The sequence below is a fragment of the Strongylocentrotus purpuratus genome, unplaced genomic scaffold, assembly GCF_000002235.5.
Source record: "Strongylocentrotus purpuratus isolate Spur 01 unplaced genomic scaffold, Spur_5.0 spur5_scaffold_5, whole genome shotgun sequence".
In the NCBI taxonomy this organism is placed as follows: domain Eukaryota; kingdom Metazoa; phylum Echinodermata; class Echinoidea; order Camarodonta; family Strongylocentrotidae; genus Strongylocentrotus; species Strongylocentrotus purpuratus.
The window spans coordinates 17,909,864-17,928,106 of record NW_022145611.1 but is presented as its reverse complement, the minus strand read 5'-3'; the positions used below and the strand labels follow the sequence as shown (position 1 = coordinate 17,928,106).

At 37.2% G+C, this 18,243-nt stretch overlaps 1 protein-coding gene across 4 annotated transcripts in view; it reads right to left on the bottom strand.

Moving 5' to 3' along the window:
* Window positions 1-18,243, bottom strand: part of LOC590369 (5'-3' exoribonuclease 2) — a 69,342-nt gene that overhangs the window by 10,661 nt on the left and 40,438 nt on the right. For all 4 annotated transcript variants that reach the window (XM_030999833.1, XM_030999834.1, XM_030999835.1 and 1 more), the window contains 2 exons: window positions 13,358-13,391; window positions 1,008-1,230 (listed from right to left, as the gene is read on the bottom strand). In XM_030999833.1, the coding sequence (XP_030855693.1) occupies window positions 1,008-1,230; window positions 13,358-13,391 (257 nt within the window). The remainder of the gene's footprint in view (window positions 1-1,007; window positions 1,231-13,357; window positions 13,392-18,243) is intronic.

Below are 18,243 nucleotides of genomic sequence, written 5' to 3'. Positions count from 1 at the left end.
ACCCTAACATCTACTCAGTTCATTGGCTCCGCAAGATGTCCCGAGTTAAATAGTAATCCATCTGTCAGTTCTAATGAGAATGCGTTCACAAGCTATTTTTGCATACATAATGAGCCCATGACCTTTGACCTTTGACCTCATGACCCAAGAATCTACTCAGTTCATTGGCTCTGCAAGATACATACATGACCTAAGTTTGGCAGGAATCCATCAATCGGTTCTTGAGATAACGCGATCACAAGCTGTTTTTGCATACATAATGAGCCCTGTGACCTTTGACCTTTGACCTCGTGACCCCAAAATCTAATCAGTTCATCGGCTCTGCAAGATACATACATGACCAAAGTTTGGCAGGAATCCATCAATCGGTTCTTCAGATAACGCGATCACGAGCTGTTTTTGCATACATAATGAGCCCTGTGACCTTTGACCTTTGACCTCGTGACCCCCAAATCTAATCAGTTCATCGGCTCTGCAAGATACATACATGACCAAAGTTTGGCAGGAATCCGTCAATCGGTTCTTCAGATAACGCGATCACGAGAACGGGACGTACGGACGGACGGACGGACAACCCGAAAACATAATGCCTCCGGCTACTTCGTAACGGAGGCATAAAAAATGTCATACATGTATCTAAAAAGAAATTGTAGATAAATTAGCATGAGCAAGCGAAAAGGCAAATGCAGTAAGTCTTTAATATTTATGATTAAAAATAGCAGTTCTGCTGAAGTGTTAAAAACAATCTTAAGAAATATCTGTTTAATTTAGCTATAATTGATTACCATTACCTTTCATGTCTGTACCTTTCCTATTGCACGTTTGTATATATTTATCATTTATTTCATCTTTTGCACAAGCTGCGCCTCAAGCATTTGATTGTCTATAGGATTTGGCGCCTTATAAATATTATGTACTATTATTATTATTATTACTTCATTCTTTCCTAGATTCATATACTTTACTTCCTCCCGCTTTCATCTTGATATTTAATATCCATAACTCACCTGCCATCCTTGATTCCTGTTGTCTCTGTTGCCATAGCTATTTCCTCCTCCTCCTCCTTGTCGTTGCTGACTCTGTCCCCCATAGCCCTGCTGCTGCTGGTTATAACCACCATAACCTTGGTTATTATGTGCCCCATAGCTATGGGAGCGGGGCTGGTTCTGGTGGTAGGCCTGACCCTGCGATTGCTGGTTGCGGTTCCATCCTAGGTTGGACTGTTGATTTCTGGGAGGAAAGGACGAGATGATACAAAATTGGAATATTTACTACACTGTACTTTATTCAAAGCAATGCAGGGTCTCAAGATGGAAGGGACTGTCCACCTTGGTATCTTGCTAATTTCAGAAAAAGCTAGTGAAAGAATATCCTATTGAGGATAAAAAGGCGACAAGTCTTTAAAGTTTGTAAAATCCAATTTTTAATTAGTTTGCAAATCAATTAACACCTTTGTAAATAATTGTAAACTTCCATTTTGAAGAATATATTTTCTTTAAAGCCCCACTGTCCTACTTGTAGCTAACTAGCTACATGCTCCTTCTATATAAAAAACTTCCCCAATCGGTGCCTGTTGGTCCCCCATGATCCTCTTTTTCTTATGTTAGTTGAGAGCTGAGTTGATGAGATAGCCACCTGTCAGTGACCTGGCTGGGTGGTCTAATTCCTTCTGGCCCAGTAGTATTGACGGTCTTTAAAATCACCTTCAATATATCATTCTTGTAAATTTATTCAAATAAAACCCCTGTATATGTAATAAATATATTGCATTTAATATCAAAAATTGGGATTTCTTTTAAAAGAAGTTTGATCTAGTGAACCTTAAGGAAAGTTGTCAAACGGCCTGTGAGATCGACACTGTAACCATTGAGAATGTCTGGAATATGAATCTTAATACAAATGGTACTATGCACTAAACAACAAATGAAATATGTATGAATTAAAAATATATTTTAGAAAGAGCATATACATGTAGGATAACAAATAATGCAAAGAAATATCTTAGTATATTTCCCTGAAAACTGAACCATTTCATTTATTTCATTATCCATAAAAAACATTAAACATACAAACATGCTATACAGAAAAAAGATCGATAACAAGAAAAATACAAAGAGAAGGAGCAAACAAAATGTTATGGGAATGTGGGGTTAACAAAAAGGACAATTAGCCTTATGAACGTCAACCCACAATACACGGTATTGTTGAGAAAAGAAAAAAAAGGAAACAGCAGAAACAGAATGAAAAAAAAAAAAAATATGGAAGTCCATAAATACTTATACTTAAATGTTTTGCATTATCTTTTAACTTTCAAGATTTACCAGGACATCAAGCACTGAAAAAATTGGCGAGTAAGGGAGGAGAGAAAGAGATAGAGAGAAAGACAAAACGATTGTCATCAATACTGGTGCTTAGAACTGCCCCAAGTCATTCTACTTTCTCTCGCCCTGCCCTTCTTCTCATCCCCATAGCAACGGGGCTGAAAGCTGATATCAGGCGCCAGGACTAGGGCCTCTTCAAGCCACTTCACGGCAGAAAATTTCAAGGTTCAGTTCTACCAACCAGCAAAACATTCTCCTTCTCTTGGGCCAAGCGAGTGCACACGCGCCCACTTTGCGTTCACGTAATTTCCTGGACAATTTTTTAAGGCAAAAATATGAGCCATGGAAGTTCGTTGAACAATATAATACAAGAAACAACAACACAAGCAAAACATTCTCCTTCTCTTGGGCCAAGCGAGTGCACACGCGCCCACTTTGCGTTCACGTAATTTCCTGGACAATTTTTTAAGGCAAAAATATGAGCCATGGAAGTTTCGTTGAATAATATAATACAAGAAACAACAACACAAGTTTGCATATTATATTTTGAACATTTTTTCTGGACACAGAAAGGATCTTCAGTAAATTAAGATAAAATGTTAAGATTATTTCTGACTATGTAAGATGACATAAACACATCTCTGTATTGCTTTTGACATAAAAGCAATGTTATCTGTCAGTGTAAACAGCTCCATTCCACCCAATTAATAGAAATTATAAAAGTGAAGGAATAAGAATTACAAGAAAAAGAAGCATTTATGTTAGATGCATAGGCCTAGCACAAAGGGGATATAGGGGCCATCGCCAATTAAATAACAAAAGAAAGAAAGAGAGAGAGAGAGAGAGAGAGAGAGCGAGCGAGCAAGCGAGCGAGAAGGGGGAGGAAAAAAAGGAAAGAAAATGCAGTGAAAAGATTATCAACCCTCAATGGCTAACATTGGGAAGAACCCAAAGAGGGAGGGGGGAGGGGGGGGGGGGGGGGATAAACTCCTCCAAAACGTGATTTGCTCCGTCATTTTACCCCCCCCCCCCCTTATTTCTCCCACCTGATGAGAACCGTTTCTCCCATGATAAGACCAAGGAGATACCAGCACGGGTTCAGCAGCCTATGCTAAAAATGGCAGAGTGAACACCTGCAAAGTGAACATCTGCACACTGGATATATCTATTACATTGTTGTAATCCTCATTAACATTCATAACTTAAATGTGCATACATTTTCAAAGTGGGTCCTACACACTTTGCTGTGCTTCTTTTTAAAAAACAATATAAAGTTTGGCAGAAAATCTGAACTTGTGTAACTCAAGCATCCTTTCCCATACCAGTAGAACATATACTACCATGTACTTCAAATGTTATGTTCTTGTATGTAGCATTTACAGTTAGAATATAACATTAACAGTTAACTGAATTAATCATACCCTCACCAATTTTTTTTAATTTGTTCAAGTATGTAAAAAAAACTGTTATGTCCTGATTTATATTTATTGAAAATGTGACATATTAAAGAATACATCTAAAAGTAATCAACAAAGACCCTAATTCAACCAGTACACCTTTCATTCTTGAGGTACCTAACCCAACCCCCCCCCCCAAAAAAAAAAAAAAATCAAAATCAAATTTACAAGGGGCATGATATTGTTAACTGTACAACACTCAGATTAAGACTTTTATGTTATAGTTCCATATTATAAGAGTGTTCAAGACATGAGTTTTTACATTTTTAATTTTGCTTCCATGTACATGTAGCCGAGTTGAAGAATAAGATACAGTAATTAGGAAAATAAAATATTGGTAAGGCTCACGCAAAGTGCTCTTGTGTAATGTATGCTTTAATTTAATACAGGTACACCCTTTTTTCAAATTGTGGAATTCAATTTTCAAACAAGCTTTAAAAACCTCTGTAGATTCCACCTTTTAAAATATATTCCCATGTAATTCAAATTTTGTTTTAATAGTTATCCTCCTGGCAATAATATTACAAAAAAATTAGAGAAATATTTAAACTGGAACATTCCCTTAACAGTACAACAAGATAAAGGAAAATCCCCAGGATGTAAATTTAGAGCAAAATAATGTATATATGATTTACGTTCTTTCTAAAACTTTCCAATACCAGCACTTAAATTTAGTCCTGGACCAAAACACAGCAACTTTTAATCTTATATAATTACTTTAACCTTTAATGAACCTTTAGCTTTCTTTTGAACTTAATAATCCCAATACAACCAAAATTGAAACCAAGCAAAGACAGAAACAAAATAGCTGAGCAATACACTTGTTGAAGTCCTAAGCATATTGTTTTATAGTGTTCCTTCAGTGCCAATCTTATCTTCCATCTTATCGCAATGAAGATTATATGTATAGCCCATCTCTCACAAACAAAATAGCCTCGATAAACTGCTTTTTTTTTTCTAGAACCAGGAACGCAATAGCCCTTTTCCTTTCCATCTTCCTGACTTTTGACGATGAGGTTTGTGCCCGGTTGAATCTGATTTCCTCTCCTCCCCGATACCCATCATCCGACTTGCGTCCTATACCGTGGTTGTCATGGCAATGGTATTGAAAGGAGATAGTGGCTCACTGCACGAGGACCTCTTCAGTTGAAGCGTGAGACGAATGTGAGGGTTCCGATCCCGGGCCAGCATCTCAATGCCCGAGAATAGCTTGGGGGATGTGTATACTATCATGCAGCGCAAAACGAGGGGATAAGAATTCCAGCTAGCTAGAGAGCTTGGAGATAGCTGGAGAAGTTTCAGCAATTTAAATGTACAATGTATATAAAGACTCCTTTATTTTGATGTATAGTTGCTTTCATCAACAGGTTACTGACACAGTAATGAAGCTATTTAGCTCGTCTATGTCTTAGCAGCACATTTTAATACAACAATTGTGTTATGATATCAAGATGAAAATTCAAACTCCTAAATTATGAAGATTATGGAAACATAATTTGTGAATTCCGTAAAATATGAAAATAATTGCTTTGCTATATTTCCCATCATAGCAGCGTCTTTTATTTTCTTTATGAAATTGATAGTCAAAAATTCATTAAAAAATCAGAAATAAAATGCAGGCTGCATGCATAAATGCATTTGGAGAATGAGAGAGAGCAAGCAAAAAGGGCTTCCTTTTACCTCATGTTTTTCACATATGGATTCACATTCCTCTTACAGCATTAATAAAAGCATTACTGTATTTCTATACAGTCGACTCCTGGCCTCTAGGCAACGAATAACAAGTGTAAAAAGCTGAAAAATATAAATTATATATCATAATATATTTTGAACTAAGAGAGAGAGAGAAAAGTATGGAAAGCCATAAAATCTACTCAAGATGTCAAAATGTTAAGATTGGTTGAAAGAGAAGAATGAGTTCTTTTAAAGATGACATAATTCATGAGCTTTCTCCTTCTTTTATTACACTTAAGAAGAATATCATTTATATAATAGGCATGTGAGCTGAAAACATCTGCTCTCTGTATGTCCCCATATTTAGAATTTGAAAACAGTTGAAAAGTTTAGACCAAATATTCATGTGTATTTTCATGTACCTTTCAGTGTGCAGTGCATGTAATTTTCAGCAAGATTGGGTCATTTTCTCATCAATTTGATCATTTCAAAAAACCCATAGTTATACATCGATTCTCATGTACTGCATGATCAATCTTTTCCCACAGGCTTTCAAGACGGTTTCTTTCACAATGTTATTTCATGAAAACAACTCAGCTTTGTTTTCATATTACACAGTAGCTGCAATTCTAGTAGTATCAGCCTCTATTGCTCTTTTTGTGTAAGTCCTGGAACCACCCCATGAATCACATTTGTTGTTGGTCTTAAAAAACCATCCTCCTTTACGAAGAAACCAACATCGAATCCCTGCATGGATGGTGAACATTAATTCTAGGTGTCAATTGAGGGTAGTTTCATCGAGGTCAGATCAACATACATGTAGAGTGGTCTGATAACCATTAGTCACATCTAACTATCTCATCAGATACCTTGGGGACCTTAAATTAAAGTAAGAGTCTAGGGGAGACATTATAGTCGACAGATTGCTATTTTAGAATACTGTCTTCTAAATTGACCGAAATAGGGCAAAATTTATCTGTAGCTAGCATCTACAAATACACACTGAAGAGAGTTTCTGACGGGGTCTTTGACTTCAATTTGTTCTCATCACGTATAATTATGTGTGCCATTAAATGATCTCACGTACATGTAGCACTAGAGATGGAAGTCGTTATGTAATTTTCATACTCTGTAGGTCATATGGGTGATTACCGACTCATTTTTAGATCTGATAGCTTTATCAAATTTGCTGCCAAGTACAGGATATTGTAATTCAAACCTACGTATGCAGTTTTGTTCTTGAAATATCTTGTTAATGGACTTTCTTGAAACATCTTGTTAAAGGTACTATGTCCCATTTGCAGGCCAAAAAAATGAAAAAGTTAAATTCCAACTGCATTTGAAAGATAATACTAATTTAGAACTTCCCTAAAAAAGGTGGGGCTTGAAAATGTCTGCAAGTGGGAAAGTAATGACTATGAGTTGTCAAATCGACTTTAGGGCTATAGAGCCCAAAAGTAATAGTCTTGATTTTCAGACAATTGTACCGAATGATCATACGTTTTATGCTGGGCAAAGATTCAATCAGTTTAATCTTGGCCATCACAAGAAGTGGGTTATTGATGTAGACAAATGCTCATGTACCCTTTACAACTCTTTTCATGTATGTTATTACCAAAGAAGAAAAAAGCCAGTCAGTCACTCAATAGTGTCTGACAGTGAAGTCTAGCAAGTAAACGGGTTTCCTTGCATAATTTGAATATTAGGACACTGCTAACGTTTAAATTTCACAGATAGGACATACATGACATATTCATAATTCCTGCAAAGTTCTACAGCATTTTAGTTTGGCTGCAAAAGGGACATAGTACCTTTAATGGACTTTCTTGAAATTTCAAGTTACTAAAAATTCTCTACTAGGGAGAACTTCTCAGTAAGGCTGCATGCCACATGCACCAGCAACAGTTGCTTGTGGTCAATTTCTAACACTAAACAAACTTACAACTTCAATCAACATTGGGTCTAATATTGCTCAATGATAATAAAATGATTACTTAGATAATCAGGACTATAGTACAGGGCATGGAATGGATGTGGCAAGTACTAGCAAATACATACACTCCATGTATATGAAGCAAGGTACCACCTCTGTGCACAAGCTGCTTTGCACTTTAGTACATGTATCTCTATGAGTGGTGCACTAGCTGCTAGGGGAGTGTCATGTTTTGAAAGACAATCAAATACCTGCAAAGCTATTGATCCATTTTGAGAAGGGGGGGGGGGTGGCACATTGACTGGAAGCAAATATTATTAAACAGTCATATATCCATCTAATAATTATTATATGGGGGGAGGGGGTGGGCGGGGGGCATTGCATCATAGCCCCAAGGATTGGTACCCCTGTCTTACTACTGGGAGAGTGGATCGAGGCCCAGTTTCAGGCAGCTTCTTCTCGTTTCACATTTATGGGCTTACGTTCTCGGTACCAAACACCCCACACTACAGAATACTTTCGCACATGAACATATAATCAATACAAGCTAACATACCTCAATGTACAGGAGTCTTCGTCTTCAAGTAAGGTGCAGTGGTAATACACATACAAAGTAGTTTCACCCAGTTCAAATCACCTCCCAGCTAATACTTTCCTTAAAATTCCTGGTATCATCCAAAAGTTCAAAATTTCCCTAAACTTCAGTAAAAATTTCTAGCATGAAACTCGCTAGGACCAGACTGTGGAAAGGCCACTGCTTACAATGCTGAAGCCCAGCTTCAGCCAGAGAATTTTATACCCGATCACCTACTCCAAAAACTAGCTCTACGACTAGGGTACTTGATGCTAACCAGTTCCCCTCCTCTCTCCCTCCCTCTCCAAGCCCATCTTATAGAGCCCTCCAAAACTCACCAGCGACTCTCATGTCATGCCCACTCACCCTCTCAGGTACCTTCTACTTTCATACTAGTCATACTTCAAACCCCGGCTCGATAACCCATCCTCCTCATATTCATCTGATCTCAAAACTCTCTCTATACTTTTCCCTGTTGCTCTCGACCAGTTCTTATCATAACAGCCCTTGTACGGCGCGTGAAGGAGTCCTTCCCGAGCCCTCACCACAACAACTCCCCGACACTAACAACCTCCTGTCCCTGGTACAGCCTGCTTCAAGTCCACTCTTTCTCTCTACACAATCGCTTTTTTCCCTTCTTCCCCTAGTTCTTCACCCGCTCCAAACTACTTCTACTTTTGCCATTGGCATGTTTTCCAACACTCACAAAGAGCCTTCTTGTTCCCCATTCAGACTACCACTCCACCAGTGCTGACGACAGCCTCTACTTCAACTTCAATGACGTTGGTTGGCACGCCACGGCCCTCATGACCCTGCTCCAAACTGTTATCCCGCCCTCTTTTACCACTGCCGAGAGTCCTAGCAGACCCTCAGCTTTACCTCATTCAATTTGAATGACCATTAATGCATGAGCACAGTGATATCTATCTCACTGGTGAGAGAGAGTACAGCACTTCAGCATGCATTGCTAATTTGCTCAATAAATTTGGATGCAAGTATTTCACTGAATACCTGGGAGAGAGGGCCTGTTTAATGATTAACGCAGATTACATGCACGTTTTTGCTCTCATGTTTCCTGGTTGGATCACTAGGTTTGGATTCGCATGTATCGTGGTTCAAGAAAAAATGCCAAACATATGATGAGAAACATATTTCAAACACTAGCCAATTTCACATTTGAATGAAAGTGGATATCTTCTGAAAGTTGTCAAGGAAATAGTCCTTAGACAAGAGAAATAGAAGCTGACAAAACCTGTAAAATTCCTTGAAGTACTTTTTAAAGTGTGAATATCTTCTGAAAGAAATAAGGAATGTTTCAAATGTCTGATTCTTCTTGCACGTACGGTACATCAAGAAATTTAGAGTGTAAAGTTTATTATCAAATATAGTTGAGATGGTGAGGAATAAAGAGAGAGAGAGAGAGTGAGAGAGAAAGAGAGAGAGAGAGAGAGAGAGAGAGAAAGAGAGAGAGAGAGAGAGAGAGAGAGAGGGAGAGAGAGGGAGAGGGAGAGGCGGGGAGGGGGGGGGGATAGAGAGATTTGTGTAAGAGAAGCTGAAAAAAGGTGAGAGAGGAGGGGGGAAGGAGATAACCAACATTAAGTGATCCTCTTATGCCGCAAGCCCGCAAGAGCATTAATTCATATCTTTTCACACACAGTTCACACCCTTCTGGTTCTCAAAAGATGATATGAAAGAGCAATTACAATCAATCATGATGCATATTCAACGAAAATGTAAATATGTGGTAATGATCGGCAATCAATCGGGTAGCTAAATCAGCTGTAATGTGGGAAAGGCATGAAAGGGGACATGGATGAGGGAGTTCTAGCAAGGATTCCATCTGGTTTTATCCAGTTTGCCTGAAAACTAAAGCCCCCCCCCCCCTAAATAAGTTGGAAAAGAGAACGGGCCTGATGGGAAAAGAGAAATGAGATAGCAAGATGTTAACAACCCTTTCTCTTTATGGCTTACAAAAGATGTAATATCTTTGTACAGCATGGTTGGTAAAGCTTTTTAGTATAGAGGGCCTGATGGGGAAAAAGGAAGCGTTAACACACCAAGTTAATAAACCATCCCTTGCAAAAAAAGTGTAAAATTTCTGTATTTAAACTCCAAATGATAAAATAAATGGGTAAATTTACTGTATTGATATCAATACTAACACTGGTGTCACTGACATCCCAGAGGTGTGAGCTTCCTTATTTGAAACCTGAAGGGGTATCATTTGAAATTTCCCAATATTTTTCTGTTTACATTTGTACATATATGAGAAATATTTCCTGGACAGATCTTCAATGAGACAGACAATACAAAACATCCCGTTCTGGGAGGGGGGGGGGGGGGGGGGGTCTGTCTTTGAAGTTGACTACTTTGTATGATGCAAGGACTTGCCACAGGGTTATATGCACTGATTAGAACACAATCTTTGAAGAAGTTGTCTACTCTAGAGCGAAATCAACAAAATATAATATTTTTGGTTCTCTACAATTTGAAACAATCAGTGTACTGGGGTATTTTACTTTTGGCAGTAAAACGTTTTCCATTTATAACACCTCTAGGATGCTTAGAGCAGGGAGGTGGTAGAGAAGGAGTGGAATCAAGCCGTTCTCCTTTGACCCCATGCTAAAAGCCGCAGAAAAGTTTTGCGCTAATCTGCAACTGTTGACCAGGTGGTGAGATAAAAAGAGCCCTTGAAATATCATGATTTACAATTCCTACATCAGAAAAAGGTATCTCAGCAAAGGTTCGCTGTCCCTTTTAATGATTTCTCATCAATTGTTGAATGTGTGATGAGTTGAACACAAACTATTGTAATTTCATACTTTTTTTCCAACTCCAAAAATACAAAAAGCATGCGAAAGCACGCATTAGCAAACTTTAAGTTATCAAAGTTTGTAAATAATGGATTAAATGACAGGACATTAAAACATGCGAAAATAATCAGATTATCCTAAAATATTGAGTTTTTGTCGGGATCTAATTTTTCTTCTACCAACCAACTCTGGCACACAAATTATAAGAAGGGCAGAGTACTAAATTTGAATAATTGTTTGATGCACTATTCCCAATACTATCTCCATATAAAGTTTATAATTTGCACTGAAATTTTGCCAGTAATTTAATAAATGTGAAACTGGTGCCTGGCCTCCGAGATTCCCTGCAATGGAAGAGCGGCTCGGAGCATGGAACTTCAAAGCCAAGTGGAATGTTACGCATCCCATTGTCAGAGACGCCAAGGTAAAAGATCGGCAATGCATGACATTTTCATTTTTCGGCGCGCAAATGCGCGTGCGAGGATATAACACACATATAGGTATGGCGTTTTTTTTTAAATCTAGCGCGCGCCGTGCGTGAGAGCCGTTTTCAAATCCTCCAAATGCGTGACACTTGGTAGCTCTGCATTGTTACGCTTAGAACTCACGCATGCGTTTGAAAAAATTACAAGAGTTTTCACTTCTTCTCTATCACCTCCCTGCTTAGAGCTATAAAATACATGTAAGTTCCGAACAGAATGGGTTGTGTTAATTCAATAGTATGCAATACATTTGTATAATGTGTCACAGAAGATTAACTACAAGAGATAACTGATGGTGCCATGCGTAATTCCAGGTAATAATGATTTGTAAATTTTAAAATACAAAGCCTTTCACATCACTTGCTATGAACTGATGAGTACATGATAACATACTAGGATGAATAGAAGCAGCAACAATTAAAGAAAAATGAGTATAGAGGTATAATCCATTTTTCATCCATTCTTCCCCACCTCTTCAAATCCCATCTGGCATTCAAACACAATACCATGTTCACCATCAATTTCCCTTCTCTATACAATGACAAATCCCTTCTCTTCCTCCTCCTCCATTTCACCGCTGCGATCCCTCTGCCAATGCCCTTGGTGAAGTGGCCCTCTATCTCTGGCACACAAGATATTGATAGATCATACTCCAAACTAACAAGTACCTGCACGTTGTGAGCTAAATCACCTTGGTGGAGCACAATACGGCCGCCAAAGAGGTTTCAACAGCCCTCGTAGAGCAAGACAAGCCACTCTTGAGCGGATGATTTGATACATCACCCCCTACCTATTGTCGCATCGTTACATTACAAATCATCACTAACTTGTTTTTTTCAGAAAAAGGACGGTAGACAGGAATGCGGAGTCTGGTGAAAAGCACAAATCAACAACCAAAAAAACAAGCTGTGATGGGTTTAACAGCGTTCTGCATAATCGCTAAAACAGTTTGGAATGCCAAAGTTTAAAGGTAAAACCAATATTGGAAACGCCCCAATTTCAAAAAATGAAATGGAAGCTCTTATTACCAATCATGTGAAAGAATATGTTTTGAATAATACATGATGATAAAAAATTTGCCGGAAAACCGCCTACTAATTGATATATTTGGTAAATTAGTTTATCTATTGGTGTGTGAGAGATAAAACGCATGTGTCGCACACGTGTGCGCAGTCCCATATACATCTTTCTATGTACAGTGCTTGTAACTTAATGAAGACTGGGCCAAATTTCTTATCATTCTGATGATTCCAGAACCTTGCAGTACATCTATGCTGGATGATCAACCTTTTCTGATCGATTCCACAATGTTTCTTTCATAATGCAATCGCATGACCATAACTGGTCTTCATCTTTAAGATGATTTCAATGTTTAATGCATCATTTTGTTTTTATATTCCAGTAGTATAGGGTCACTCATTACTGGGTTATGAGGTCATCACTGGTAGTTTTGATTGAGAAATGGAATAAAGTTTTAAAACTACCAGTGGAATGAGTTATATACAGAAGGCCTATAGTGAACCAACTGGCAATAATAGCACGTTGACCTTGGATGTTTGCAATGGAGGATGGACAAATCTCCAAACAACAACTTTTTAAATGAGGGTAGATATGACCTCTAATCGCTTTGTTAACATTTTTACCAAGTTGATCACATTGGAGGGTAGTATCTCAATGTGTATTAAAGGTACATGCAATTCTGTGAAACATCACATTAGAGAAACCTCTTACTTTAAAAACATCTGGAGATTATAGTTGCAGGGTAAGTCATAAAACTCATCACTGACTCTGAATAAGAATCACACCAAAGAAACTCTTTAACTGAAAACAAATGTGATACACAAGTATATCTTTTAAGCACAACTAATTCAGGGGTAATATTGAGACAACAACACATGAAAGTATTGAGGGATGACAAAATGAAACTCCCTTAGTAGTGTATGCGAAGAGACAAACAAACTAACAAATTTATTACTTTAAAAAAAAGGGGGGGGGGGGGAAGAGGTAATATGTCTGAAGTAATTTTGTTGTTAAGTTGATAACAATACAGGGTACTTCTGTTATTCATTTTTTTTGCACAATGCATGACAAACATTTTCTTACCTGTTATAAGATTGTCCTCCTTGATTGTATCCTCCTATATAATGAATAGAAAGCGAGAGAGAGAAGAGAGAGAGAGAAGAGAGAGAGAGAAGAGAGAGAGAAGAGAGAGAGAAGAGAGAGAGAGAAGAGAGAGAGAAGAGAGAGAGAGAGAGAGAAGAGAGAGAGAGAGAGAGAAGAGAGAGAGAGAGAGAGAAGAGAGAGAGAGAGAGAGAGAGAAACAAGAGAGAGAGAGAGAGAAACGAGAGAGAGAGAGAGAAAATATGTTTAATTTAAAGAGCTACTATTCACAAACTCATTACTAAATTTTCTAACAAAACATGTGGGTCATTTATGCATGGGCCCTTCAAAGTAAAAAAAAAAGAAAAATGCAAAGGTGTCTCAAATGTGACTCCACCTCAGCTCATTTAATTTATAGTTAGTTAAGTTGCCATTGTCGACTACAAATCTATTCTGTCTTTGAAATGAGGAAGAAATGAATATTCAATCACAATTTAATCAAAGATAATGTACAACAAATAATATATTCACAAAATAAATATTATAAAACACAAAATAATATAATAACATTCACAAAAACCCTCTTGTATTTCCACAAAAAAGAAGAAAGAAAAAAAATCTTTTTCTTGTGGCCTTTCCTCCTTTCACCTACATACAATGTGCATACTTAACATGAATCTTGTGATAAAGCTACTTGCAGGACCAATACCGTAAGTCATAAACTATAATAAATTGATCCCTAGAGGTAACACAGACGGGCGAACGGACGAACAGACAAACCCAAAACATAGTGCATTCAGCGCCACCATTGGTGTTCAGAGGCATAAAACGAAAGTATTCTCAGGAATACAGGTAATAAATTTTCTTTAAAAAAAAAAATTGTTTACTAATACAAAGCAGCAATAACAATGTCATGGAGCATGAAGGCCCCATTTCTTTACCTGTTAGAAAAAATGTCTTTTCTTTTAATGTTTTTTTTTTTTTTTTTTTTTTGGGGGGGGGGGGGGGGGGTGGTTCGATACATGTATCTACTTTATAATACTACATGTATGAGTACCAACAAATATAAATGAAGCAAACTTAATGTTTAACCCCTGTGACTTTATTATCACTGTGGTCTAACCTCACAGATCAGACACTTTTTCCTAAACCCAAAACTAAAGGCCTAATGCTATGACTAATTTGAAGGAAAACCCAACAGAGAGAGAGAGAGAGAGAGAGGGAGAGATCTGGGTGGGGGGGGGGGGGGGGGGGGCTAATGTGGCTTTGCAGACAGCAAACTGTGTGCGTTCAAATACTGGCTGAATACAGTTAAAACCACAACAGAATCCAAGTAAAGAATTGGGGGTCATTACCATTGGTCCAACAACAATGGGCATCTATTATCCATCCTGTCACTCAATCTCATCGTCTATCTTTCTGAACTAGAATCTTTGTAATACCCCATTGGAAGTTATTTGGTTTTCTTCAGTCTCACAGATTTTGAAATTAGTTCTGAATGATTTACTATCATTACGGCAATTCAATAGCACTAGCATAAACACTCTAGCCATTGGTACTCATGAGTACTATAATCAAAATTAAAAGCAGATAGTAAATTAATTACATATATAAATGAAATATAAACTATAAATTCAAATTTGTTGGGTACAGAGTACAGACAAATTACTTCATCTCTTATTCTCTTTCTCACTTTCTCTATTTCTCTCACTGACACCCCTGCCCCCATCTCTCACTCTCTCTCTCCTTCAGACCACCAAGCCCCTACCAGTTCCCTTACACACAAACAAGTCATACAGGCAGTTACCCACCACCACCACTACCAGCACATCCTCCCTCCCTCCCTCCGTGTACCATCATCACCAATCTGTTTACCCCTCTCCGCACCAAACAAAGGTTGCTAATTACAAGGGCCTGGCCCTGCCCTCTCTCCCCATTCAGGATAGGGGGCTTCCATGGGATCAGCCCATTCATGGCATGGGGGTGGGAGCAAACACTCCCGTCCATCAATCAACTTGACTGACAGGTCCACTAACCCTTCTTAGTTTCTCATCATCTTTTCCTTACACAGATAGATGTGTATAATCTAGTGTTCCATAGAGAGATGCAAGTGCAAAGTAATTGTCCTAATTATTATATTGTCTCATGGCTGTCTGAGTAAATATGAATACCGGTAGGTAAAACAACAATGACCCTAATGGCATTTTGTTAAGTACAATTTTACATATTACAAATTTTGGAAATACTTCATTGCTACGAATCATAAATAAAACCATATTCTTGTGTGATACTTCTTCTCTTACCGCTCTGATTATTCATTTTATTGGTTTATTCAAATGTAAAACATTAAAAACTTCAAAATATTTTTCTGTCACCCTAACTAGTCCATTAAAAGACCCTTGTCCTCAAGCCATGACCATAAACAAGAAATTTTTCAAAAATAGCTCGTCTTCACCTGGGTAAGTAATTTCATTGATTTTAGTAAATGATGCTCTGAAATGCTAAAGAGTGTTGTTTCTTGGCAAATTAGCTACAACTAGAGAAACAAAAACCAATATACAAACCTAATACAACATAATATTTTTGACTTGAAAAGTTTTCTCCTAATGCAATGATTTTTTTTCATTGCCAAACCAACTTAAGGGTGTATCTCACTGATTGGCGAATGCTTGCGAACGGAGCAAATTTGGGGTTTTGCCAGGGTTACTAAAAGGTTGCAAGAAAGTTTGTGAACAGTTTTCAATGTCGTAAACACTTTTTCTTGTCGCATAGAAATTATCAACATGTTCAAAAAAAATGAGAATTTGTTTTTACAGTTTTACAGTTGCAAGTGTTTGCAATACAGTTGTAAGCCTTTGCAAATGGTTGTAAGACGATGTAGCTGAATTTTTTTTTTAATTCGCCAATGCTAGTGACTTCGTTACCATATATATATGGTTCCTATGTAAAATCGACCCATTGAGTACCAGAAGTTGCCAAAAGGTCCCAAACATTCACAAATAGTGGCAAAGGATTGGCAAATAGTTACTAATCTTCACAAACACTTTCGCAAACATTCGCTCAAATGTTGATAATTGTCGCTAAACATAGGCAAACCCTGATTTTCACCAACATTCGTCAGAAAATTTGGCGAATCCAAATTTGCAACGTTCGTAAGCATTCGCCGCTCAGTGAGGAGCAGGAAGTAAATGAAAATTTCTTCTATTTCTTTATTTTTATTGCACAATATTGTAAGAAATATTATATTACCATAGAAGACATACATGACATTGAATGAAAATCAATTCTAAGTTTGATTGTAAAGTATGTAAACCACGATAAATTTTGAAAATCTTGAATGTTACTTAGGCATATATAGTACAGGAACTCATTTGAAGAATTAAGCTTCACAAAACTAAATGATTGAGTTTTCAATAATTCAGTACTTATATAAACCAATTCCAAGACAGACAAAGATATAAAAAGGAATATATTAACCTTGAAATGAAGTGGGAATTCTCATTAAAAAGACAATTGAAAATAATTAAAAATTTAGGTTCAAAGAAACTTACATAAATGCTACATTTACCACATTTCATTGGTTATAGAGAGGAGAGATGAAAGAATGAATGATCTTACTTGGGTGCCTGCAGCCACTGAGCAAAACAATTATTTTCTCATCGAAGAAAGAAACAATTCAATACACACTTACAGACATAAGTGCAAGTTAGGGAGCAGAGGGGTAATTACAGGAGCTAATTGAAAGGAATACTTCAAATCTGTCGGGTATATGACGAGAAAGGCAGGAGAACTTTTGAGAAATGCTACCGGAGGCTTAGTTACATCAGGAAGATAGTCTTTCAAATATAGTCATACATGTATATCAATCTCCTGTAGTGTCAGAGAAATCCTTGTTGTTCTCCACTTATCAACTTCATGGTAACCAAAAGCAGGAATAGTACAAACACTTTTGCAGATAATTAAAAAAAAATACAATTATAAAAGAATATTAAAGAAAATTGAAATACTGATAGAAAACACTTCAGTGTAGTTATAAACATCAAAGGTCAAAGTGACAATGGTGGATGTTACCTCACCTTTTTTCTTCTTCCGGTTTTGATTAGTCACTATTGTCTCTAATAAATATTTTATACTGGTTATTTTGAATCTTTCTATGACTTCAAAAAGTTTACTGGATGTATTTAACATATGCATATCCTTCTAAATCATCTAATAGATTGAGCTTTTGATGTACACCATGTGTCTAATGCTGTTGTCAAAACTTGATGAAATCATGAAATATATAATCTTAATATAAATAACAATACTCCATTGATTTCTACATTTTTACTGCGATCACTGACATGAAACAAGAATAATTGGCAATAGAAATATCAAATTTTGGTCCATACAATTATTTTCCCCCTCAAATATCCCAACAACGCAAGACTCGCAAATGTAAGCTCTGACATTATCTGCCAAACTATACCAACTCGGCAGTTCATCAGCATACATTCACAGCACAACCTCCAACTATGTAACCCTGGTACTCTGCCTAACTCTACTAAACTGCAATTTCCATACAATTACAAGGAAAGTCTCTAGTGCCTATCTCCCTTCCACTAGCCTTCTGAACTTCAATACCGGTACATTACCTGTATACATTGAAAACATCTCACATCAAATTTTTTTTAAAGATAAAAAGGGGAAAACTTAAGGGGCTAATGATCTTGATGAAATGGCAGTTGAAAGTGAAGATGTAAGAGGAGAAAGGACAGAAATTAAAGAAAAGAGAGACAAAAATGAGAGAGAGAGGGGAAAATAAAGGGAAGGGATTGAGGGGTAGAAAAATAATAAGAACAAGAAAGTGAGAGGGGCAAAAAAAGGATGAGATAAAGTGAGATGGTAGT